The sequence below is a fragment of the Ixodes scapularis genome, unplaced genomic scaffold, assembly GCF_016920785.2.
Source record: "Ixodes scapularis isolate PalLabHiFi unplaced genomic scaffold, ASM1692078v2 PGA_scaffold5__190_contigs__length_132052651, whole genome shotgun sequence".
NCBI lineage: Eukaryota > Metazoa > Arthropoda > Arachnida > Ixodida > Ixodidae > Ixodes > Ixodes scapularis.
Genome location: NW_024609880.1, coordinates 126,713,624 through 126,740,506, shown reverse-complemented (window position 1 = coordinate 126,740,506; position 26,883 = coordinate 126,713,624). Strand labels below are relative to the sequence as shown.

General features: G+C 44.1%; 3 protein-coding genes across 3 annotated transcripts in view; 1 reads left to right on the top strand and 2 right to left on the bottom strand.

Annotated features, from left to right (window-relative positions):
- LOC120846821 (dedicator of cytokinesis protein 9) overlaps window positions 1–1,637 on the top strand; it is an 85,896-nt gene extending 84,259 nt beyond the window's left edge. The window contains exon 49 of the mRNA XM_040503944.2: window positions 274–1,637. Coding sequence (XP_040359878.1) covers window positions 274–366 — 93 coding nt within the window. The 3' untranslated portion in view covers window positions 367–1,637. The remainder of the gene's footprint in view (window positions 1–273) is intronic.
- A 3,190-nt stretch (window positions 1,638–4,827) lies between these two features.
- LOC8031061 (leucine-rich repeat extensin-like protein 2) lies at window positions 4,828–12,035 on the bottom strand. The gene is made up of 3 exons (XM_040504840.2): window positions 11,701–12,035; window positions 8,537–8,751; window positions 4,828–5,960 (listed from the first exon to the last, which is right to left on the bottom strand). Exons 1-3 carry the CDS (start codon window positions 11,702–11,704, stop codon window positions 5,730–5,732), a joined length of 450 nt encoding a protein of 149 aa, XP_040360774.1. The 5' UTR covers window positions 11,705–12,035; the 3' UTR covers window positions 4,828–5,729.
- Window positions 12,036–20,805: 8,770 nt separating this feature from the next.
- On the bottom strand, window positions 20,806–25,889 carry LOC8038751 (cuticle protein 65-like). The gene is made up of 3 exons (XM_002412856.3): window positions 25,811–25,889; window positions 21,979–22,392; window positions 20,806–20,840 (listed from the first exon to the last, which is right to left on the bottom strand). The coding sequence occupies exons 1-2, from the start codon at window positions 25,820–25,822 to the stop codon at window positions 21,991–21,993; spliced, it is 414 nt and encodes a 137-aa protein (XP_002412901.1). The 5' UTR covers window positions 25,823–25,889; the 3' UTR covers window positions 20,806–20,840; window positions 21,979–21,990.
- Between the last annotated feature and the right edge of the window lie 994 nt (window positions 25,890–26,883).

Below are 26,883 nucleotides of genomic sequence, written 5' to 3'. Positions count from 1 at the left end.
TTTTACACTAGTAACACCAGTTTCTCATCATGGTGGTTAAGTTAAAAGTTTCCCAACAATGAAAAATTTCTGTTCTTTTTTTAAGTTTTCTGTTTTTGCCGTTTTTATGTAAGCTTGACTACCAGTGTTTTAGAAGTGCTTGTCCCTTTCCTTGTCGTATGCCTGCATGGGAAATGTAAATGTGCAGCATCGATAAACTGACCTAACGGGATCCTCTGAATTTGCTCAATAATAGGGTATGTCTGATACCTTCTGAACCTGTTGTTTCCACAGTTCATTTCAGAGCCCAGATCACACTCATTGAAGAGGATGTCCCTCGAAGTGTTCAACTTCCGAAGTGGATCGCCGGGCTCTAGCAATGTGTGACCCGCGCCCGTCCGTGCCCTTGTAACATTTGTATAGCGTGTACGATTCGGTGTAGTCTTTACGGGCTTTTAAGGGGCTGTCCTAAATCCCACAAGTGCGCCCTCATTCGTTAGGCAGCACTTGTTATTGACGTGGTGGGCTGTGGCTTGATAGACTTCCGTGCCAAGATAATTTGTGGACTCAGTGGCTATTGCTTGTTGAAATCTTGACGAGATGAGCATGTTAGATGTGCTTGTGTCTGTTGTTTGAGCCCGACAGGGTTGTATACAGCGCAAGTGTGGCGTTAAAAACGGGTGTGTTCATTGAAAGTGCCTTTGCTGGAAAGGATAATCTCTCACTTAATTTGTTGGTTCATTGAAACTCAGCATTAACAATACTCTTTTTTTTTCTGGATTGTATGGGTTAGACTTGACACAGGCATAGCTTTGGGCTTGTTTTCATTTTAAAGATAACTTTTTTAATGCAGCTTCACGCTGTTTAATTTCTAAAAGCTTGATTTAACGTGAGCTGTTACTAAGCTGCAGTTTTTTTTTGTTTTCTCTAATGCGTGGTTACTCGTATAATCAACTGAAAGATCTTTAGTATTTGAACGAAGATGTTGAGAATGCCTTTACATTGTTGAATTATCTATTTGTGTCTCAATCAAAGTAGTGGTTAGTATGTTTTTTTTTTTTTCATTTGCACTGTTTAAAAGGCAAAAAAAAAATTATATATAATTTTAGTCTTAATTTTCTCCAAACTTCAAAATGTTTTGCCTCTGTACTGTCGCTAGTCAGTGGATAGCAGTGTGACGACCTGTTCAGAATCGTCTGTACAGTCTTTAACGAATGCTGAGCTCATGTGGTGCTGGAAGGCAGTTCAGCTGGCATATTTTTATATCTGCTCTGTCCTTAGCTGGATGCCTAGTTTGCAGCAAGGTTTGAGCTTCACAGTATTTAGCTATTTATTCTAGAGTTCTTACAATCGGCACCCCCTCTATAGTACCCTTTAGTAAGCTAGTATTGTGGCATTTTGGTATGGTGCCATGGCAATGATATAGTTAGCATTTTGTACATTTTTGTATATTTCCTAAAGAATTCTCATAGTCCAAAAGTTCACCTTTGGTAGTGAGCGAGCCATACGATTCTTTAGAGAGAGATAATGCCAGTCCTCTAGGCTGACCATAGATCGTAGCATTAAGTTGAATGCTTTTATTCTTAATCATTCTTCCGCCCTGTTTTACCACAATCATTGTAAAAATACATTAAAAAAGGAATTCTGTTTTTGTCTCATGTTTTGTGTTTCTGCAAATTTCCTGAGGATGGTGCTTTGAAGCATGCTTCAAGAACAAGTATATATGTAACTTGCAGGTGTAATCAAAATGCCACTTCAGGGGAAACATGCCTTACAAATTGTATAGATTTCTAACAATTGCAATCATTGACTTAGTCTTGCAAACATCTGCAGTGCTGACAGAGTACAGGCATGAGTGTGTGGCTTTTGAAAGTTCTAACAAAACATTCTGCTGTGCTAGGGTCACATGCCTATGCATTCATCTGCATTTTAGACATTTGTGAGATGGATTATAATTAAATTCCGGCAGAAGTAGCATTATCTCAATGCTTTCAAGGGAAACTTGTGCTGTTCTCGTTTAATGGATCGATGGATGAATGCGTACGGTTATGCCCTCTTAATCTGGCAGTGGTTTGTGCCTCTTAGTCGGTATTTTTAATTTCACCGGGTAACCTCAACCCGGGGATGGGCGAAATACTTCCAGAAATGTATTAGAATAGAAATGCAAAATACTTCAACAAAAATGTATATTTTATTACAAATTCAATATTACTTTTTAGCAAAGAGAGTATTTGATTATCTTCAAATACTTTTACAAATACATTTTGTTCTCATAGACTGACTGACATATTAAGTATTCAGTTAGATTAATTTCAGAGGCTGATTTCATGCATCAAAGCCTTTCAAACATGTTTGTGTGATGTGTATAAAATATTAAATCACTCGACAAAAGAAAAGTGTGTATTCGTCCCATTGATTAACCCTGTGACGGTCGAGTTTTTTTTTTTTTTTTTTTTTTTTTTTTTTTTTTTCAGAGTGCCCGAAATTGTATTTGATGAGTATCTGAACTATATGTATTTGAAATACCATATTTTCAATGTTTCAATACAGTTTGCATGTAGGTACATTCCTCAGTATGCAATTAAATACAAAATACTAAAAGTATTTAAAATAGGTATTTTAAATACTTCTATTTGAAATGTTGACCATCCCTGTTTAAACCCAACTTTGCCTGAGGTTAAAAATTAACAGCCTTTCTTTGGACAGTGAGTTGGGTCGAAAACACAGGTATTCCCGGTCCTGAAGTGTACTTGGTTTTCGTGCTTGTTGCCCTGTGCCAGGCCTTGGCTGCGCGAGCGACGATTTAAAGGCTGGAAGCTCGCGCTCAAGGCGGCCCATCTACTGGGCGTCAAAGCTGCTGGCTCAAGTGCGTGGCTTTGTATGTACCACTTAAGACTGCAGCCAAGGCCAGCAGCACGAGATCGTGATTGTCCTGAAGTTGCGTCGGCTACTTCACTGGTCCTAGGCCACAGTTTACGAGGTCAAGCATGGAGAACCTGCAGACGGTCTTCACCACCGAGCACCGGCGGCAATGCTGGCCAAGCCACTGTGGCCAAGCACTCCGAATAGCCCCAGGAAAAGTTTTTAATTTGTTTTATTCCAATTGCGTTCGGTGTAAGCAATAAAAAGAAGGTATTTTTTTGTTTTTCATAGCTGCCACTTCAGTTGTTCGTTCAGACGGCATATTGGCTGTGCGTATCAATCCGTCCGAGGGGCCACTGAAGTTTTGGCTTGTCACTGGCCCAAAATTCAACTTTTAAAGCCTGCAAGGGAATAAGAGCAGGCAGAAACAGGCCTTTGTTAAACCTACGAGACAAAACGGCCAACAGTAATGTCCACAGGGGGACGCGCGCCGACCCCTGAAAAATGAGAACAATCGACTCGTGCAGGGCTCTAGCCTCTGGGCAGTAGACCAGGAGCCAAAAAAGTAACCACCCCGCCGTAGTTTACGTTTTTCGAGGGAAAGGAAAGCTGGGGAAAAGGAAGCAGACGAGAGGAGGGGAGGAAATATCCTCTCCTGGCGTTTCGTCTGATTCCTCCTGCTCCCAGCCTTCCTAAATTTCCTCGATGGTAGGTGGTCTTGGTTGAGAAGCGACTACACAACAAGTGTCATTGCGGCATTGCACTCGTGTGTACTCTTTATTTGCAAGTTCTAAACAACTTTGCTGACGTAGATGGGCCCACCCTCTTTTTTTCGTTGTCACCGATCGTCCGGTGACGATCGCCAAAACTTCAAGATGTGGCGAAGGCTGTAAAGGGGGCTGTAAACTCGACAAATAAAAATATGAGCCGAAAGTTTGCAAAACGTGCCGACTAAACTTGGGCGAAAAAGACAATGTGGCGTCATCGTTGCATTCCAACTTTGTGCTCGACTTATCCCCTACTTGCTCGTGCAAATCCTGCCTTACAGCAAAAAACAAACAAACAAAAGGCTTTCTATTTGAGAAACGCTCATCCGCGAATCTTCTGGCTATGCCAGCATAATGATTTTTTTTTCTTTTTTTTGCTCAGCCGGTGCGTTAGGGTTTGCACTCGGTTATTTCTTATGATAGGGTTTACTAAAATGTTAAATTCGTCCGTCTTATTTTCGGGCATTCTCGCATTTGTTGCTATTTACAAGTCAAGAGGTAGGAGGAGCTCCTCCCATAAGCGTGATGCGTCCGTTTCAAATCCGTCCGCATTCAAAAGAATAGCTTCCTGGAAACGCCCCTTATTCCACTTCAATGAGTGGTTACAGGGTGATGCCAACTTGTCTTCGACCCCCACTTTTAAAGGAAGCGACCTTTGTATTCATCGGAGGGGGAACCGAGCCCCTGAAAGTGGCCTTTGTATTTATCGGAGGGGGAACCTAACCCCCAAAGTCGTTTTTGTTTTCATCTGAGGGGGAAAATTCCAATCTCCCTCCCGTAGCTTCCACAACGCTAATACAAAGTCGAGAAATAAAGCAAATATTCGCAGGAAGGCAAAACCCTCTCCCGCGTTGGCCACGACGTCACGTAAACGATGGTGGCGGAGGGATATATGAATCCCTTTGAGGGGCATTTGCCGCTACCTTCTTGTCCTGTAACTTACGACCCCATTATAGAGGAGGTCGTGAACTTACTATAGAGAGGCGCAGTGCAACAAGGTATTACGATGGAACGCACTGGACCTTACTAGTTATCGAAGCCAATCCAATGATTGCGAGTGTCACGTGATCAAGAAAGCAGCGACGCGTGAAGTCACGTCACATCGCTGGATTGGCTGCGATGGCTCGTAGCCTCCGCTGCCGTTCATCATCAGGCGAAACTGAGTATGCTGTGCAATCCAGTAGTCTACTCAAATTTAACGAAAATACAATCACCAAAGCACATTTTAAAGAACTTTTATTGGACAGTTCAAACAGATAAATACACGTGTATAACAGCAACTTACTATGCCTAAAACCTCCCTACTAATAATATAAAAAAAGAGTTGCCTTTGGGAACGAAGATGTGTTGCTTGCGCAGGTCATGCCGAGAGTGCGATTCTGCATTTTCCGCGTTCAAGAGGTAAAAGATAAACCCAGCTGCAAATAGGTTACTCAAAAAAGGCAAGTAGTAGGGACACAACTGTCATTGCACTCTTCTCCGTACTCCACGTCTCCGCCACTTGTAAAACGTAAACCCTTGCACCCCCCCCCCCCCCCCCCCCCCCTCCTAAAAAATATTTTTTTTTTTCCTGTAAAATTAAGCATCAGATCGCCTAAATGTAGCGCTAACGGTTCGAATCGGATGCCAGGGTTTCAGAAATAAGCTTTATCTCGTTTCAAACTTTTTAGGTGGTTTTTGAAAAATAATTTCAATGGGAAAATGGGGCCCGGTTATGGTAATATCCTGATGCTCCGTCGGCCGCCATTTTCCTTTTGAAAACTTCATATCAGAAAATCACTTACAAATTTTAATTAAGATGGCGGTCACTGTTGTGAAATTTTGGCGTCTGGTTCGGACCTTATAGCTCTACACTAGGGCCAAAAATTAGCATTGGGCAATACATAATCTATTTTTGCGAAAAAAAAAAAAAAAGTACAACCCCGTAACTTGTTTTCTTGGGATACCCTGTAGATGAGCCGATCCTCGTGCTCCGTTCTCGCTGTGTGCCATTCTGCTTAGGTTGTTTTTCCAACCGCTGCCAATAAACTCGCATCTTTCCGAACTGACTATCGCACTGTCGATCGTTTGGATGACCTGCCCAACCTTCTCAAGCATTCTCGCTGGCGACTGCTATGGTGTTCAGTGTCGACGCCGAGCCTGAATGATTCTGCCCGCCAAGGTGGTCGGGTGGTGGTGTCCGGGGTGGACGTGCACGTTCACGGGGGCGCGGTGGCCCAGCAGCCCGTGGTGGTGGTGGTGTGTCGTGTGGTGGCTGTGGCTAGAGGCCAGCGCGGCGCCGGCCACCATGCCCATCGCCACGCCGGCGCCGACGCCCAAACCGGTGCTTACTGGCCGGTGTTCTTCCACGATCTGCAGAAGGTACAGTGGAAAGGTTGGTTACGTATACTTCAATCCAGACTTTCTTTACCCACCAATTTTTGGATGATTTTACGGGGGACTAGACGTGTGAGTAAAGCGGAAGCTTCGAGCACGAACCTCACTAAACGTCCGGAGGCTATGGTTTGGCCAACTACCTCGTTGGGTTTCGCGCAAACGTGACGCCGCCGCAACTTTAGTTCACAGGAGGCAGACGGCAGTGCACGAGAGGGATCGTGCCATCTCGTGCTCTACACGCGCAGAGCTCCAGCGAAGTTGTCGCACGTGCGGCAGCGGTGGCGTAGACAAACTGGCTGAATCGAGCGCGCGTTCTTGGAGGGACGCTGAAAGCACGGAGTTCGCTCTTGTAGCTCGGTTACGCGCGTACTCAAACTGAAATGCAGTATGCAGACATTATTGACGAAAACTTTGGTAGCACAACAAGAGTGTTTGTTTGTTTTCACATTCACCGAATGAAGCTTCTGCGCGTGAAAAATAATTTTCCTAAGAAACATTTCTTAGGAAAATGGTCACCTGCAGTTCCTTACCGTTAGACAACGGTAAGGAACTGTTTTCTGCTCAAGGAAGACTCCTTGCGCAGAAAACATTGTTCTGACTTGTGTAGTTCTTACAGTTTCCAGCTATATAAAAATATATATGTATCTTAGCAGCATATTTCGAGTTCGTCTGACATGTTGTCGAAAGAGTGTGGATTGCCCAATATTGCGCAACATGCGCGATCTTCGTACTTTTGGGGAACTTTGCACACACACCCTTACAAAAAAACCGAAAAAGTCGGGGAAAAAAAAAAGAAAGCGAAAATTACGATTGTTGTTTTGGTCAGCTTCTTCATAGTGCCTCCTTAGACGCGATCTTTTCCACTGGCGTTGTGCTGACCAATGTTCGAACGATAAGTGAACAAAACAACAGCCTATCAGCAAGACGACGTGGCGAACAGAACGTCTCAAGGGTCCGAATTTTCAGTCGCTAAGCCGAACTTTCGCCAAAGCTAGGAACTTCGGGATAAGAACAAATGGAGATGGAGCGGTGTTCGGACGGACGTCAGTTATATACAAAACGATAAAAAATATATATATATACAATGTTTTATTTATTGCAAAAATAAACTATGCATGGCCGAACGCCCATTTTCCGCCGAGAGGTCGCGCGAGAGGTCCGAACCCATGTTTTATTCAAAAGTTATGCGATTTTCTGGAAATTTCAACAAGAAAGTGGGGCCCATTTTCGCCCGTTTTCGGTTTGTGACGCCATAGAACACCGTGTATTCGAGAGCTCCGTCGGCCACCATTTTCCCATTGACATTTTCAGAAAATCACTTGTAACTTTCGAATAAAATATCGGTTCGGGCTGAAACTTTAGCATCTGGTTGTGACCTCTCGCGCTACCTTCGGGCGGAGGATGAGCGTTCGGCGATGCCTAGTTTATTTTTGCGCTAAAAAAAAAAAAAAAAAAAATCCTGTAAATTGTTTTGGGGGACACCCTGTATATTATCAGGTACGGCGACGGGTTGCCTGCAAGATGAGCAAAAACGCTAGCGTGACAAAGACATTCGTTCGTTACGGGATGATGGAAGGACAGACTTAACATGTTACGAAAGAAACTGACACCTTTATTTAAGGATCACCTTTCTTTCGCTATTTCGCAGAACCACAAACAACAGAAAGCGTGAGCACTTGGATCCATTTGGGTTCAAGTGCCCAGACTTTATGGTCAATTTTATTCCTGAAACCCCTCCGTGAAAGGTATGCGGTTGAATCCCGTACCACGGCTCTGACGTCACGGCGCCGCGGTGGCGCTGGTTGGCACGGCGCATGCGCAGAGCCTTCTCTCCTCGCGAATCTGGTGGTTGCGCACGCACAGTGCCCATACCCGGTATGGGCGAACGCCGACTGTCTCGGTCTATAACTATATAGGCACGACGAAGTGTACAATTCACAGACGTGCTGCGCTGCGAAGTTCTACAGAACAAACGCGTGACTAAAATTGAAAGGAAAAGGATGAGTTTATATTGAGATGAGGAGAAACACAACGAACACGAACGGGCGCAGACTAACAACTGTTTATTTTCTTTTTTATCCTTTTCAATGCATAAGTTTTCCGATGCGTGAGTTTGGAAAGGAGCGAACGCTATGGAAATAATGATAAATGCCTTTATGAAGATGTGTGGACTTTCGATTGTTGGGGTGTTTTTTCCTTTTCTGATAAACGTTCGGTTTTTGTAGTGTGAGAGGGGACCTTGAAGCCGGTGCTGGAGTCCGCCTCGTTATGCTATGTAGTGTCTTTGACACTACATAGCACACATAGCATTGGCTCATAATTCGAAGAGTATTACGTCAAAACTGACGCGAGATTTGCCTGTCTGTTTTCAGTCACCTAGACTTAATTCAATTGTTCTGTTTTTATCGTCCACACATTTTTCTTTATTTTTTGCTAAAGAAAGTGATTTTTTTTGTGCCGTTTCTGGCTTCCCAAGTTTCCACTCATAACATGCACAAACTGTCCTGCTCGTGTAATCATCACACATTCCACAACCAAGAGGTGGCACTGACCACAGTCTGGGCTGGCGCTACGGGTCTCGGTGCTTGCTCCACCACGACGGTGACAGGGGGCGCTGTCGGCGGTTGCTGGACGTAAACCGGGTTGTAGGCCGGCTGCATCTGCGCCGGGGGTGGCATGGGCTGGTAGTAGCCAGGCGGCGGCGGTTGGTAGTAGCCCTGGGGTGGCATGGTGCCCGGGGGGTATCCCATGTTGGGGGGTGGAGCACCTGCGTGGTGATGGGCACACACACTTTCGGTTCAGGCTCCTTTGCAAACAGCGAGTTGGTCTTTGTGTCAACGATGGCCGATGTTCGTTGCTTCCAAAAGCTTAAGACAAACAAATGAAGGGAGTAGTAAACTAAAATGTTACGTATTAATAAAAAAAAGTAGGAAACTTTGCAAATGGAAGTTTTTTGTCGATAAGGCTGAGAGAGCAGTGGAACAGGGTACATGCTGATGGTGTTACTTTTCTAATAATTATGTCGTACGTATGTTTAGACAGCCGGATGTTAGTCAGTCTCAATGGGCGTCTGGTCCACTACAGCCGCTAGCCTGGGGTCTCTAACGTACATCACGCAGTAGTGATACACGACCGCACGCCGGTGCGATGCTCATCCAGATCGAAACGGGTAGGAGTGGAGATTGAAGCCAGGATCACTGGATTCTGCAGCGTGAGCTTTCGCTCCGCGCGCTCCGAGCTGCAGTGCGCCAACAAACTTGGCCACCGATCTCCTCTGTCGCTTCTTCGCTTCTTCGCTTCTTGAGTAAGGCTTACAGGAAAACTTTGCTTGCGCGTGCCGGTGTTTTTTGTACTAGAATGATTATGAAATAGCCACTAAACTCAATTTATGCTTCCCGAGTTTATTTTCTCTTTGCTATTTTGCACTGGTGGAAAAAAACAACAACAACAACAAAAAAGAGAAGCAAAGTGGTCAATTGTCCCGCTGAAACAACATCATATAAATTCTCGAAAAAAAAGATGCACAAAACTGCATGCTTCGTTAGCATCTCCACTAGGGCTACTTGGGACGCGACTACCTCAAGCATAAAACTTTTTTTTTGTACAAAATGTAGCTGCGTACAATGTCCGAGAGTTTTTCAGTCGCTCGCAACTTTAAGGGTTGGTATACAGTAGTACTTTTAGAGAGACGAAACAGTAACACCACGCGTGTTTTTCTTCCCTCGTGTCTCTTTGTTCGTCTTACCATCGCAACCTATTGTGTCTGTCTTTATATTTGCATATCCACGGAAGTTTTCCCGTTATCAGCGTGAAACGGTGCGTCGTTCTTGCTACCTTGCACGTACCAGGTGTTGAACCACACACGTTCCTCTAAAGTCTTATGCAAAGAGGCAATTTCATGGTCGTTAATTAACCTCGCATATTTGTACCTCCAACCACGTGCTTTCACACACTCACGGCCCGGGACAGCCACATCTTTGAGCGACCACGTAAAGGAATCTTCGTTGAGGGGCACCGAGTTGGCCTCGGCTCACCACTGGACAGCTTCGCATTTAGAACATTTGATGGCGCCTGCTTGTCTGCGCCGTAAATACCTCCATTGCGGTGGCTGGAACGCGTTTTCGACTGGTGTGCCACGGCCCGCATTGCGACAGGCAACAACGTAACACTTTATGACTTCATCAGGCGGAAATCGAGACCACAAATGAAGAGTCGGTAAACACACCAGTCGGAAGCGCGTTCCAGGCGCCATATATCACTACGTCGCCCACAGAAGGCTGGGGTTTTGATTGCGAGTGATTCCACAATCTCTTCTGATATTTGGCAGGGCGCGAGCGCTTGCTTTGTTTTCCTCGTGGAAGGTACCTGTACCGCACAAACAAGGTCTTTCGGTGTATACTGCTGCAGCACCTGCATATCGCACATGTGACGGACACCTGATACGAACGCGGTCTTCGCGCGTCACTTTCCAACCTGCACGCCTATCTATGCGCTTACCCGTCAGCGTTCTATATTATATATATATATAAAAAAAAATGATGGTTATCTTTTTATGTGGTGCGGTCTGATGTCCCCTTAATTTACTGAGGGTGTGCTTTTTTACCTATAGAACGACGTAATACGCTGTTTATCAGAAATACCATCTCGTAAAACAATGTCACTTTGCGTGAGTAACTTGGCTTTATTTTTATGCACGCTGGGGATGTACAAATTACTGTCATGAAAACATTTTACAAATACGTTATTTTTTTCTTTTATTGGCACGGTCAGACAAAATATACGTTTTTATCGATAGTTTCCAACACTGCAGCGGTGACTTTGGGCGTGTTTTCACGGAACGATCTCAGTATATCGCTCTTCAGTTGTTATTCACGCTGCAGCTGCGAGTATGTGCGACATCACTGCAGGCTGTGCATGAAAGCTGTGCTAGTCAAACTCGTCACTTAGACGTACAGCTGTTGGGACTTTTCGCTCGCTCTGACTCATGCATTGTTCCTGTTTGGCACGTCCCGTTTAGATTCTTAAGTCCAAATCAAATTCGATCCTCACAAATTTCAACCATGCTGCGCTATAGTATAGTAACGCAAATTACACTTGGCATTTGATGTAAATAAAATTGGTTGCTTCAAAAATGGGCGGGCATGCCGAGAATATTTGCTTGGCAAATTATCTTTTACGTTTATTTACTGTATTGCAGCCAAGCAATGTTTTGGCTGTATTTTTTTTTTTTCGAGAAAATGTGGTGGTTTGTTGAAGTACACATACGTATAAAGAAGAATTATTACTTGTTCCGAAAACAATTTTTAGTCAATGTAAAGACGTTAGAACCCAAACGCAAATCGGCGAGTACTGTTTTTGTGGACTGCTACTGGAATTGTATGGGCGGACCTTAATGTACCATATTTTAATGTACAATATGTACAATTAATGTACAATATGAATGAAAAGGCAGGTAGAACACACGTTCGCTTAAAAAGAATTTCGCTCTAGAGTTTCTTGTGCGAAACAAAAAAACAATAACAAATCCATCAAAAATAAATTGAGAACAATTGCTTGGGAGGTGTAAAGTTAAGAGAACAGATACACGAACGTTCATCTTAAACATTTCACTTATATTTTAAATACGTGAGCCCTAATTAACTCCACCAAAGAAGTTACCGTGCTTCTATTACAATAGTGGCGGATTCACCTATCGCAATTACGGAAAGGTACTTACTCATTTCGGAATATGTTGCACGGGCGACTTCAACGAAGTGGAGGTGTCCGTAGGATAACTTGCGCGGCGGTTGACAATCTCCGATGGTGCAAGCAAGATGCCCAACTGCTTTCCTCGCAGACCGAGCGCTCGAACAATATCGGTCTTTATCGCGGTGGCGAGGACGCTATCACTGAGTCAAGGGTCCACGTCGGAACTGCGCGAAGTGCGCACGGCGTAGCTGTCCTCTACAGGAAACTGTTCTCGGGTTTGTGTAAATCGTGTTCCATTATGCGACTTCACTTCGGTTACCGTGTCCTCTGATTGCGTGCGAATGGGCTGAGCGCTCTTTTGTGTATCCGGCGTGATACAAAGCGGATGCCGTTGTGACGTCGGCGCACGTGGTGACGACAACCTCTACGTTTCCGTTTTTGTTTTTGGTGTTTGTGCTGCCGAGCATCGATTGCGGTTCCGAGTGGTTCGTTGTTGCTGCTGCTATCGAAAGGTGATAAGAACACGGCCTGACTCATTGTCTTAACGTGCCCTCTTTTAGTAAGATAAAGAGTGGCATTGGTACGTTTGATACAGTGTGATTTCGGCGTACCTGACGTTATTGGTTTGATGAGTCAGTAAGTGGCTTACGTCATGTGTTTTTGAACTACTTTTTTTTACTCTTTAGGGGGAGCGCGGCGAGTCGCTGCTACAGCTTGTGAAATTGGCTCACATTCCAACTCTCAATTATGGTGGCTCTAAGGGTAGGTGTAGTGAGCGCTCTGCGCTCTTGGGTAGTTCTACGTGCCGCCGATTCATGATGACAAAAGTTGCGCTGTGGTTAGGACACCGACAGACCGGGTCATTTCTGCTCGAAGGGGCGTGGCGTGAAGCGTCTCCTTGGTATTTATTGGTCAGGTCGGTTCATACAATGACTGTCAGGGTCCTATTTTTGATATTCCTGTAATATCTATATATGTGAAAGCCATGCTCATAGGAGGAACATTCAGCTGTATGTCAACGCCGTAGCAAAATTTTTCCCAGAGATATAAAATTGAGAAGCTCGAGGCGTGGGCATTGCCGAGCAATGTCACGCCAAAGCAGGGACGTAGTTATTTCTTTTTTCATTTATTTAATAGGCAATCTACAACATGCACACCCAATATTAAAAATTACAATTGTATATTTATATGCAAGAAATAAAAATACGAATCACGTAAAAAGCACGTTCTAGAGACTTTTAGAAATTATTCACCAACACACAACTTTATGCAAAACGTCCCAAAATATATCAAAATGTGCGTCTTGAAAGCTTATGAATAAACCAAAATTATTTGCTTAGTCGTCATTGTAACTTTGTTACTAATTCAGAAACAGAAATGTGCGCAATTTCTCTAAAAGGCGCTCTACATTTCGCACATGATCTATTAGACCATGGATGGATGGATGCGAAATGACCATATGCGAAATGTAAAGCGCCATCTAGTAGCGCGCCGAGAAGTACGTCCGCCATCTTGGTAGCGGCGAGAAAACGAAACCGATGACCCGACCGGCAAAGACCCCATGTAAACAAGCGAGAGCGACCGCGCGCGCTTCGTGCGACAGATGCGATGCCAACGCGTTGCTGCGTTCCGCTGCGGATGCAGCGATGAAGAGCCGACGTTGTGTGGCAAAGCCCCTATAATGAAGTCAAGCTAACTCAATTTGAGGTTGACTAACGTAGAAGTTTGGGCTAGTTGGTATTTCATGATTAAAAATTAAAACAGCGCAAGGACACGGACAAGAACAAGAAGGTAGACGAACAAGGCGCTGACTTGCAACTAAAGTTTATTGGTGCTAACATCAAGTATAAATACTGTAACGTCATAACAAGCAAACAAAGATAAAATACCTGTCATGGACGCCACGTGCTCCTTAGCCTCCGTTATGCGCTGTCACTGTGTGTCCAAAAAGCAACACTCCTTATCGGATACACATATTGAAGGAGTGCTGACACATTTAAGAAAAATAAAGACAAACTCACTCGAAAAATTATTAAGGCGCGGGAAATTGGAAAATTGGGGGAAAACTGTGGTCAGCACTCCTTCAATATGTTTATCCGATAAGGAATGCTGCTTTTTGGACACACAGTGACAGCGCATAACGGTGGCTAAGGAGCACGTGGCGTTCATAACATGTATTTTATCTTTGTTTTTTATGACGTTACACTAGTATTTATACTTGATGTTAGCACGAATAAACTTTAGTTGTAAGTCAGCGCTTTGTTCGTCTACCTTCTTGTTCTTGTCCGTGTTTTTGCGCTATTTTAATTTTTAATAAATTTGAGGGAATGTGTGTTGTCGCTTTTCTCAATGGACCTTTGGTAGAAACATCGGTTCGAGAGTAAATGGTTCTAGTACCCTCTCTCTTTTCTTTCTGGCCGAGCAGAGAGTGAAGATGGTTTCTTTGTTTCGACTTCGAGGCAGAAGATGAGCCACGATGGGGACAAAGGCGAGTTTGGGGGAGCCGTCGTGAACAGGATATGGCTGACGTTTTGTGTGTCAAACAGGTGGCAGCACACATTTGCCAAAGGTGGATTGGAGGTCATATGCTACTCAATTTTGCCGTCACAAGTTAGTTTAAGTTACTGCAATGCGATACGAAGAATTAAAAAATATATATATGTTTTTTTTTAATATTGACATGCAACTTTTCTACTTTTAGGGAAATGATTTACGTTTCTGAATTAATAACATAACTACAGCGATGGCTAAACAAATATATATTTTATATATACGTAAGCTGCATTTTAAGCGAACATTTTTATATATGTTTCTAGGTTTTTCATAAAGTTGTTTGTTAATAAATAATAGATGAAAATGTCTAAAAAATTTGTTTTTGACGTGTTTCTTAATTTGTTTTGCTTTTAAAAAATAATTGTAATTTTTAATATTTCGTTTCCTTGTATTACATGATGGGGAAAACTGCTCAGCAAACGCGGACTACGAAGAATAACATACACCGACAGGACAATGCCGTACTCGCAACTGAATAATTTTAATGGAGGAAACAGACAGAAAAAAAAACAACATACACAGTATCTGAAAAGATTGCTCACAATTTCACACTCGCCAACCGTGAAGTACGTCAGTAATCGACATTTCTACCCGTTCACTACGTGACTCATATTTTTTTCCCGCAGGAAGTACATCCTTTTTGCTTACAGCGCCCAATGTTTGAATGATAGGTTAAGAGAACATTCGTATCCGATCGGGGGGCTTTTGCCAATTCATTGCAGAGATTGCAAATGTCGGCCTGATTTGGGCAGGGTCACCATTCTACGGACACACATTTCGTGTCATGGGCATTCATGTGTTCGTGAACCGTCCTTGGCGCTGTCAGCAAAAGAGATGTCCTTCCTGCGGGAAAAATGTAGATTACTGACATCCTTCATGGTTGGCGACTGTGCGATTTTGTGCCATCTTTTATGATACTGCACTATGTTTTTTCTGTCTTTGCTTCCTTCATTAAAATTCTTTAGTTGCAAGTACAGCATTGTCCTGTCGTGTTTGTTCTTCGTAGTTCATATTTTCTGAGCTGTTTTCCCCATCATGCATAACGTCAACCAACCGGCCCAGTTCACCACGTTATTACTGTCTAGAAAATAAATGAAACAAAATTATCTACATGCTTGCTTTGGTGTAACATTGGCGGCTGCGCAAATTACCATAATGAAATCTCGGCAATGTCCCCGCCTCGAGCTGCTCAATTTTATGTCTCTGAGAAAAAAAATAGCTACGGCGTTCACATATTGTTGAATGTTCCTCTGAAGAACATGGCTTTCACACATACTTATTAAAAAAATATTACCCGGACAGTCATTGTACGATTTGACGTGGAGGCACCCATAACCTCCTCTTTACTCACAAAGCCTGACAGTTTGACGACGGAGCCATACAGTGCTCGGAGCCTCGGTCGCAGATTCGGAGCGCGAGGATCTGGTAGCACAGAGCATTTCTCGGGGAACCTGGACGTCAGCGCACAGCTTTTGCAGTGGCGAGGACCCGAAACATGGTTTTCAAACCTGACGAGAAAAGAAGCGGTAGCGCGAGGAACGCGAGGAGCACGAGCGGACATTCCATCGCTCGGGACAAGTGTGTTTCGGCGTCTCGCCGCAGCGGGGTGCCCGTTACCTGGCTCTCCACTCATCCGTTGTCTGCCGCTCTACCTTTTCAATTTCGGCGGCCACGTCTCGTGGCGATCTGCCAGGATTTGTCAGTGGAGGAGGCTATGGTGGTGGTCATCATGTGTCGCTATTCGCACTTTTTTTTAATTATTTTTATTATTTATTAGAGCTGTTATGGGCTTTTTCCGCCGCTGGAAATGACGTCCGTTGTTGATGTTGTAGCTGTAGTAATTGTAAAAGTCTTAGTAAATTATGTTGTAGGGCGTCCGTCGCCGATGCTGCCCCATCCTGAAAAAAGGTTGCCCGCCGCCCGTGGCAATCAAACCTGAGTCCACTGCGTGCGACGCAGAAGCGTTACCACTGAGTTTTTCTTTTTTTTTTTTCTTTTATTGCATAAGAGAAAGGTACGTTTATGGTCAGAAAACAGGCGAGTCGTGGCTTACGACTGCACTCTTACATGAATCACTGCTAGGACACTGACATCAATGGTAGCACACTCGTACAAGTCAGTACAACAATGGGTGCGTTACCACTGCGCTATGACACAGCGTTAGAGCCATGAAACGATTTTTCTACTTTCGCTAAATCCTACTCAGAATTACTCCCCAAAGTAAATAACCGAATAAACTTGCCTTAGTTCTTCTTTCTAAGCAATGGCAGTCAGGAAATAAATTCGAGAAATATGAGCATCGTTCATTCCCTCAACTCGGAGCCAGAACATGGGGCCGCGTGGCCTGGTGCCTATCATATATGCCGCCAACGTTAATCATAGCCACGCGCTGGGGCCTGGAAAGTAGAAAACGCATGCTGAGCGCCAGGAATTCTTAGAGTTTGGCAATTCTCATTACCGCAGTAGTTGGACACGAGCCATTACCCGAATGTCCGCCGAGATATAGGTTGTTACGAGCCGAAGTCAAGTGCTCACGCAGTTCTCGTGTCCAACCCATTAACCGCGCTCGACTGTCGTCAGGCGGGTGGTTCCGATCCCACAATTACGTAATCGAGCTTTGCGAAAGACAAGACTGAAGGAAACAGTCCCCTTTTATCCTCGCAATTTCACCGCTATTAAAGAAGCTTCTGAATCATTGGCGGTTTGTACGAGTGTGGGGGTATTCACGCAACGACATTTCGTTGGACGTTGTTCGCAGCTCATGCTCAGAAGGATGCTGGAGAACAACTGTTTCTGGCATATCAGAAGAAGCGAACACCGCACGATCACAGCTTTGATTGGCGTTCAAGGTCTACGTGCGCACGGGTATACCACATAGCTTTGACATCGCTGCCTGCGAGGAGAGCTCCAGGATACAATCCCAATCAAAACCCAGAACCTGGACGTCAGCGCACAGCTTTTGCAGCGGCGAGAATCCGAAGCACACTTGTTTCCTCGGGAGTGTGTTGCGGCGTCTCGCCGCAGCGGGGCGCCAGTCACGTGGCTCTCCTCTCATCCGTTGTCTGCCGCTCCACCTTTTTCGTTTCGGCGGCCGCTTCTCGTGGCTATCTGCCAGGTTTTGTCAGTATATAGGAGGCTATGGTTCGGTACAACATGGTCAGATGTCTATTATGTTCCGAACGCTTTTGTTCACGCACCACACGGTGTGTGAAAGCGACGCCGATGCCCAACGGCTTCGCCGTGACGTGTGTTCTGGATTAACACTGAACTGCTAAATTTGTTCGTAAGGCTAATTTCGCATCGCGTTAAGCCTGTGTTCTCTCTCGCTTAGTGTTTAACGGCACTTGTCGGCTACAATTGGTGGATTCCAGGTCAAAATGTCCATCGAGACGAAATGTTTACGGAGTCAAAATGTCCAATATTGGACATTTTGATTTCATGAACACTTCGTGTCGATAAACGTTTTGACCTGGATGGACATTTTGACTCGGTGGACACTTCATCCCGATGAACATTTTGGCCGGTTTACCTCGTTGATTCATATTTTAACACTGGTGCTGATACCGACTTGTACGTACGTGTTCTTGCACGAACGGTCATGATCTGACTGCTTGCGCAAATCTGAATGACTTATTAAATTTTTTGTGACAAATCATATTTTCCTCTGCCGGATGTTTAGGAGCGAACAGCTTTTTCTATTCGAAAAATAAAATGAGCATTACGGGCCGCTCAACCTCCGCCAGAACGTGCCCTGTGGTTGGAACAAGATGCCCAATGTTCAGAGAAAAGTGCAAGAAATTAAAAAAAAAGTGTGAGTGATAAAAAAAAAGTATTTGATTAAATAGGGCGCGTTCGCTGACTTCAGTTTCACAAATTTAGCAATTTGAAAGCAATCACGAACGTCTGGTGCCGCGAATCATTCACCCCACGCTAATGAATACGCAGTGTACCACCCTAAATCTAGAAAATTCGTTAAAGAAAATCGGCAGATATACAATCCGGAAAAAAAACAAAAACTTTAATTTACAGCATGCACGGTGTCCTGTTGACCGTTAGTTCAACATTAACACACAGCGCTTTCTTCTGGAAACCTCGGCTCCGATATCGAACTGCTAGAGTTACGTTGTGGCAAATTTGAATTATGTTAGCGCTCCAAAAAACAGTGTTGTACCCGCTCCCAAGGGCCTGTGCATATTGGTAGTACCTATAGCTTGGTAAAAAAAACAAAAACAAAAAAAAACTCCTACATAAGTTTTGTCATTTATATAAAATAATGTCAAAAATCAGTAAACATAAAGATAAAAAAAAACGACCTTGAAGATACCTTTGTAAATGACAGAAAACAATTTTCTCGCGCCTGTACTAATTTTTAACTTTAGAAAATTAAATGCGCTAGCTTCGGCTGAAAGCGAAAGAGCTGCGCATGATGACGTTTGTAGCAGGAACTTTTAAAATAGAGTTCCAGAACAAATGGCCCATTATTGCCTCAAGCAACGCCACACTTCACCACACCACTAGGTCCTCGGACAGAACCGAGTGCAATAAACTTCAAACTGAACCTCCTACATACTTGGTGGAAGTTCAGTTCGTCGAAAGACAATTCGTAATAGGGCAGCTCGTCGCAGGGCTATTGGTCACATAGGGGAATACGTCACAGGACATTTCCTCACTGGGTCAACTGCTCAAACACCGAGAAAAAAGTGGCACGGAACGTGTGTGCGCAAAGATAAAGCTACAAAGGCCATTTTATTTTTCGCACACTTTGTGGTTTCGGAGCTCTCAATCACTTTTGTATTCTATATTTCGAGTTGAATCCCGCTTAGGAATATTTTTTTTCGGATCTCCAAATCTTGCAAATAAAAATTAAAGGACCCTATGGGCATTTTGACTCGGTGAACAGTTCGACCTGATGGACATTTTTATTCGGTGGACATTTCGGCTGGATGGACTATTTGGCTCGGCGGACATTTTGACCAGAAGCCTAATTGGTGGGGCCCTCACGTTCACAAATGAAGATGGAGAACACAAGCTACTTCGCGCCTCATTGCAAGGGGTGCTATAAATCCGCGAGAGGATATAAAGTGTTAATATTTTCTTTTCCCAATGATCCTAATCTTTTTGAAAAAGGATCGCGCTTTGACCGGGGGAACAAAGAACTTCGGCCTCAAATGGTGGCTTATGAACCCCATATAGTAAAAATAAATGTATCGCAAGGCATCTTCCATTTCAGCAACGGTGAGGTTACCGAAATCGCAAGGGATCGTCCGTGACTTACCAAGGGTGCTGTTCCCTCCATGCTTCTAAACGCCCCTGCATACCTCTGAACGAGGCTCCCGAGAAAGTCGAAATTCTCCAGGCCATCGCCCGCCTAAGCACGACAGGGCTGTCGCCACATCGCAACGTGCGGGTTCTTCATCGCCTACTCTTCGTTTGAAAGCGGTTCTACTTTTGAAAAACAAAAAAACTGAGACGTCTTCTAGCAGAAAGGCAAGGAACAGATTGGTCACAATGTTTAAACAGTGTGCATATCCAATTAAGTTCTGGGCACGCACTTCCAGAATAGGAAGCGAGCGTTGCCTTTTTTTCTTTGTTCAAGAGATGACTGGCCAGAGCGTTACAGTCAAAAGTCGTTTTCTTCGAGATGTGCAACTCTACTAATCACGCCTTTTTTTGTTTTGTTTTTTGGTCCAAGAAATTGTTCTTACTATATACCGATGGCGAGGCCAATTCCATCCCTTGGAATAACGGACATGTTCGCTGAACAACGGTAGCTGTTTTTCACCAAGATGCACAAAACCCATGGCAGATTCAGATCGAAATGTTCTGGCTTCACTCCATCACAAAACCCTCAAATAAACAAACTTGTTCTGAAGTAAAAAAATTAAATAAAAAAATGCTAATGTCACCCTTTATTGTGAAAAGCAATGCGTAAGGATCTAAAGTTAGTTTTAATTTTAAATTTTATATTCACTTCAATATGACTTTTCAAACTTTACTGAAGTTCGTAGTTACGTTCATTAGGTAACTATCAAACTTCTGCATCATGAGGGTGATTTTTGAGACGTGCGGAACAGCCAGTGCTTTTACATCTCACCTGTAAAATGCCAGGCGTCTCTGCGCGTGGTGTTATCACGCGGAGCCATGAACAAGTGGCATGCGTTCGATTTCCTGCTCGGCTGCGTTCGGTCAAACGTCGCACCGACTGCATGCTATACCTAAAAATTTTATCATCACTATTTTGGCATCGTCTTTTGCGTTGTCTGGACCACCCATTTCCAATTCGCTCCTCCAGACGTTCATTGTTCGACATCAGGAGAACATATGTTTTAGATTTAGCGAATCGAGGTGAGACTCTGGAATAATGTTATTGTGTCGGAAAGAGAACTAGCTATAAAAGTTCTGTCCGACTGCTCATTGGTGGTGTCGGGTGGCTGACGTATGTAGTACAGTTTAAATTACAGAGACAATACTCGGAGAGCTAGTTTCTACCAACTTTATTGTGCTTCTTGCTCGCTCAGACTCTGCCTGTAACAACATTTCAGAGCAAATGCAAGCATCAAAACTTCACATAAATAAAGAGCGATAGATTGAAAGTTTTATTCAGATACTTGGGGCCTGAAAAAACAAGAAAAGAACGTACAAGAACAAATTGTTTACGCCTGCGCTAAACAACCATACTAGTTATTGAATCGGAATGAAGTTTATAATGAAGAAAATTTAGGTCGCAGGTTTCTCAAATGTGCGAAGGTTCTTTTAAATTGTGGTTATGGACAGGAGTAGATACCCTAATTTTGTTAGCAGAAGGGTTTTTTTTTTTTTTTCTCAGTCGTTTAATATTCTAAATATTCTCAGTTTTTGTTGTTTGAGAGATAAAAGGAAACTAAATCTGACATAACCAGGCTGACTTGTTCAAAGGCTGACTAAATCTAAAATGAATATAGGCTTTGCCGGTGTGCCTTCTGAGCGGGTTCCCGGCTGATGCGATTTACAGCTTATAAACATTTAAAAGCGTCAAATAAGAGAAATTCCACGACGTGCTTTCACTGGTCATCCTGTTCTGACTATACTTGAACTCCGCACTGTTAGATTTTTTGCTCTTAGATAATCATAATCCCTGCAGAAAAAAATTATAGTTACATGCGTCATTATAAGTGTTCTTTAAGAGTTTGGTATAAGATCTCTCTCCGGGGGTTTATATAATCATTTTGATAGAATTAACACATATTGACTCATCATGAATCATAAATTGTAACACCTGATACTGTGTTGCGGAAAAAATAAGAAACTTTCGAGTTCAAGGAAAAGACAACAGAAGGTGAACGAGACATTCTCTTACTATTGCCTTTTTCTTCGCCTCGGAAGCTTCTTAATTTTCCGCACCGCAGTCACAGATGGAATAACTTACGATTAATTATCATCAGTTGGCCCGCACACTCGCTGCTTTTTACATATCGAATCGTCTTATGATTTGGTATGGTCCGAAATTCACTCGTGACTTCCCACACACCAAAGCCCACTTTCAGTTCTGACAGCATACTGGTTATAAGCGAATGCGCGTTTGCCCACATCAGGTGTGGGCACTGCGCATGCGCAGAGGCCTGATTTGCTCGAGGTGAAGCTTCTGCGCACGTGCCGTATACCGACAGCAGCGCCACGACAGAAGCGTGACGTCGAAGCCGCGCACTGTTTTATCCGGTACACTCAGCCAGCGAGCATTGAATTCGTCGATAAGTTCACTGCAACCCAGGATTACCTTTTGAGCGGTCTAGAAACCGTAGCCGTGCTCGTTGTACGTTCCGCCATAGCCGAGGGAGTGAAGACCGTAGTTGTAGCTACCGAGGCCGTACGTCAGGCGTCCGTAGCCGAGACCGACCACGTGCCCCACGGGTGCGTAAGCCAGTGGGGATGCCACGCCGTAGCCGTAGACGGGGGCGGCGTTGGCGGCCCCGGCTGGGGCGAGTACCGCGACCGGAGCGGGCGGTGCGACCACGGGGGCGGCCACGGGAACGCTGGCTGCGGATGCGCTGTTGCGCGTGTAGTCGTAGGTCAACTTGTCGCTGCTGGCTCCAGCTAAGCCGTAACTGCCCGCTAAGGGCAAGGCGTAGTTGACAGGGAACTGCGGGGCGGCCCATGCCGCCGCCATGAGGCCGAAGACGGTAGCGATGAACTGGAAAAAGAATGGGAGGGACACGGCATGGTTTCGCCGATGAATCCAGACTTGTACTAAACGCCTTACAAGTGACACGTTCCTTGTATCTAGCTACGTTTTTTTTTCTCGGTAATTATATTGCAAGTGAAAGAACGAGTAACATGTTTTTGTTACTTGGTGAAGTAACGAGCAACTATATTTAGTTACTCCTGGACGGCAGCGTGCGCAACGCAGGCACTCAACTTAATTCACACCTCAGCTTCCTCCCGTGACTTTCCCGGCGCAAAAGAGGCTAGTTAGAAAACTAAAGATGTGCACCAGGTATGCCACTGTATGTACAGTTATGTCCGAATGAATGTGTTACATAAGCGATGAATTAATAATGAAGCCAAGTATTGGAAGGTGGACTGCTTCAGAGAAAAACGACGCATTCATAGAAACGGCGCGTTACTTTCGAGCTGAACTAACGCATTCCTTTTAAATCGCAGTAACGAGTGAAGTACTTAGCTACTTTTTTGTGCGAGTAATGAGTAACGATATTTAGTTACTTTGTTTGAATAACGCGTACACGTCTTTGTGACGTGGTCATTCACTCGAAGAAATCTGGAGCTTTCTTCTCTCCCAAATGCTTTCCGCGAAAGCGGACGCTCCACATTTCTTAGAATTTTCCGTCCCCTTGCTTGTGACGGGCAAATTTGAATAGACTTGTCATGGACAACATATGGCTTTTATCTTGTATAGGACAATGGCTTAAAGGGGCCCTCCGGAGCTTTCTGAGATGGTCTGTTTATGCTGTTATATGGCGTAGTAGGTGCAAGTTAATATGTATACAAAGTTTTAGATTACAAAACCGTTTATTAAGCAGATGGCAGTAGAAATATATCGGGACTATTTTCTCTTGGAAGGAAATCCCCCATTCCCTGCCCATCGCTAAAACTTGATCAATGGAAATGCTGCATCTCGCGGTGAATGCGAACGTTATTATTGCAACACTTTTTAAGCTTTCTGTAAATTAGAGTTTGAGAAAAACGTAAACTGATTGTAGTGCGGGAAACATAGTTCGCAATTATCGTTCCAAAACCAGCGAACTATGTTTTCTCCTCGCAAGCTTTTTGCTAGGGGGTGATGCGTCGGCGCGACGGCTCGTCTGCTTCCCGGGCATGTGCAGGTGTGCGTTTGCGGGACACGCGCATCGGTGTCGAATCATACGAAATGGCTCCCATGTCCGCTGTCCGTTTCAGGATTTCAAGCTCCAGAGACGTCAGGTCCGAAAGGTCCATAGCGCGACGGTGCGGTGCGACGAACGACGACTGCCGAGCACAAAGTCCGGGCTCCTTGACGACGGTCCGCGCGTGTTCGAGAGATTCCTCCGCGGGTCGGCGGTCGGCCGCGTTGGTGACGCGCAGCGACGCCGGAATCCTTCGCTTGCTATTGGCTGACGCGTAAAGAGATGCCCGTCCCGTTTTCCGGGGTCATCTCAGAAAGGGGGGCGTGCCGGGGACTTTGATAGCAATTTTAATAGGGAAATCCACCGCGCATGACCGTAATTTTATGATTTTTAGGATCCTTAGGGCCCGTAGATTGAGTTACCGCCATAAATAGGCCATCGCAGAACGCTCCGGAGGGCCCCTTTAAGTTATGCCCGATGCATGAATGGGGAAAAAAAATCTCTAAAATAGGGTGGTTGAGAAGAAAAGTAACTCTTTTCGGGAACAAACTACCAGAAACGGCAAATTTCAAAATTTGCAATAAAAAAAGGATCAATTAAACATATTAATTGATTTCTTAACTCGCTTAAATATACTAATTGCCTATTTTAATTAGCGCCGTTTGGTTGCCCGTACCAATGGCGAGTTTGTAGCTGCAGACAAAACAATCTAAACTATATATATATATATATATATATCTTTTTTTTTAAATTTTAAACGAATACGATCTTATATTTGTTTTTTAAAACGAACATTTTATCGTTTTGTCTGCAGCTACAAACTTGCCATTTCCATTGGCCACCAAACTGCGTTAATTAAAAAAGTAAATTGGTAAATATTGTGTAGTTAGGTAGCCAATTAGTGTGTTTTTGCAACCCCCGACGTCTGCCGGGTTGACAGTTTGTTCCCGAAAAGAGTTTTTTTTTTTTAAAGAGGTCATTTATAGGAATTGTTTAGTATTATCTGAAAGACCCGTTATGTAGTGGACTAGAGCCACTAAATAGGAAACGCTTCTGAGTAACGCCACTTTAGCCATCTTGGTGCTTAAAATCATGGCTGCCAGTTACGTAAAACTTTATCTGAAACCACAGGAAACGTTTTTCCGTCCTTCTGAAATGTTAGAACAGTTCGCGACAGAGCAAAACGATGTCACCTGAGCTTCCTACCACCTTGTGCAAAGCTGGGGAAGACGCATTTTTTATATGTGCCGATCAACAGGTGCATCTGCTCTGCGCTAAGTGCCAAGATGGCGGCGTCCACTAGCAGATCGGGTAACAGAGTGCCGATATTCTAAGCGTAGCTCATTTAGTGGCTCTATACTGTGAACTTATCACACAGAACATCTGCAAACATATGACGTGTACACGACAAGTCAACCTGAGTTTTTGTTAGGAAATGAGTTCATAGTTTATCGGAATAGTTAAATTTTATAACGGTACAAACAAAATGATATCAAAGATTTAAAAAAAAAACTATAACTTTTCACTTTTCTATGGCTGGTTGTGACCGGGTTATTTAAACGAAGATGCAATCTCGAGCTGACTTCTTTTTTTTTTTTTTTTAACAATTGCACTTGCATTTTTTTTTTACTAAAATATTGACGGTTTTTTTGTGCTTCAGGACGGATCGAATTCCGGACATAAAGTAAATACCCAACTAACATTTCATCGGGCATCGCTCATCCAATTCCTTTTAGTGTTTCGTGCAGCTAAGTTACCCGGATGTGCGCTTGCACTACTAGCTTAAAACGACCCGGACACATTTTTCGAATATCAATAGTCTTAATAGAGAAGTAATTGTATTTTGTGAATGTAGATTAGTACAAGATACTCCTTAGCAGATTATGTGCAAGGTAGTTCCAAGAAAATAGGTGTTCTGCTCATGTGAGCCAACCAATGGTTTTGAAAGCTTCTACAAGTAAATGGGAATCAGTCAAGGCTAAACAAAACTTTTAGCAATAGATTTTTTTTTTAATTTAAAGGTTGCCGCAGAATTACGTTTTATATACGGAATTTTGAGGAAAGCCGCCTATAATGTTAATTTGAATGTTCGCATTCAATACCTGCTCAATCAATGTGAAACATAAGATTATTTTTTCCTAATTGGTGTCATACTTGTCCCACCAGTGCTGGACAGAATTGTGGTATTCCAAAAGGCTATTGTTAAAAAAGTAAAACAACAACAACATTGTTTGAAGTGCAACTGACTAGAGAATCGCACCGACTTACCAAGCTGTGCATAGTGCTCCCTGTAGTGAGTTCGAACGGAGGCGTTCAGTGGTACCTTGCGAGTGAGGCGACACTAAATTTTATACCCGGTCCACCAGTGATGGGAGCACCACGCTTTAGAGGCACTGGGGTTCTTAAGCACGCACAGGTTTCCTCCAGTGGCTCACAGTTTCATCCATCAAGCTTCATTAGGTGAATTCGATCCTCCGCTCGCCCGGCTACGACAGAAGCGGCGTGCTAATCAAAGCACATCGGAGCATAATACTTGTTAGTAGTGAGCCCCCTTCTTGGTTCCCGCAACTAAGCCTTTTTTTTTCTCATTGTTTGGAAGTCAGTGAGCTTCATACATTATGTATGCTTCTTTTTTTTTTTTCTACTCAGTCTTACTGTGACTTATTAAACGGCGAAGGCTGCAGTTTCAGTGAGCCAATCAACGCGTCCTTGCGTTCAGTGCTGCCGAAGCCATGAGCGGCACTCGCCTTCGTACCTTTCGTAACGCTGTCACGTGAGTCACCTCCGCCGCTTTTATTGCCTCGAGGCGGCCGTAGCATTTGCTCTTTACCAAGTTACGGTGAAACGGAGTAGAGATTTCGGCTTCTTTTCCGGGAAGGGCGGGAGAGGGTTTGTGGTTGATTTCGTGTTTTTCGAGAAGCCCGTAGCTTAGGATTAATTTGGAGCTCTTGTTCGTTCTCAAAGAGGCCTAAGCAGAAGCAAAAGCTCAGGCTTTGTCGGGCACCAAGTTTTCCGGTAATGCGGTATGTTCGCAGTTTGGAGATTCGTTGCGGGGAAGAGATTTTTCGTCAGTTTCCTGAAAGTGCGGAGCAAGTTGAAGTTTTCGGTTAACAGATGGTGATGTGCCTCTTTCTTAGATGAAAAGAGTAGATTCTTTGTACAAGGGCAAACATTGTTCCTTGTTATGCACATCTTGAAAAAACTTTCAGCCTTTCCACTTCGGTGAAGAAAGAAGAGCAGCCGAATGTGCCGCCATCTATGAGCGACGGCGTCACCCAGACAACCGCCAAGCCGGTTGTCCGGTTACCGCCGTCGCTTATAGATGGCGGTAGCTGCCCAGA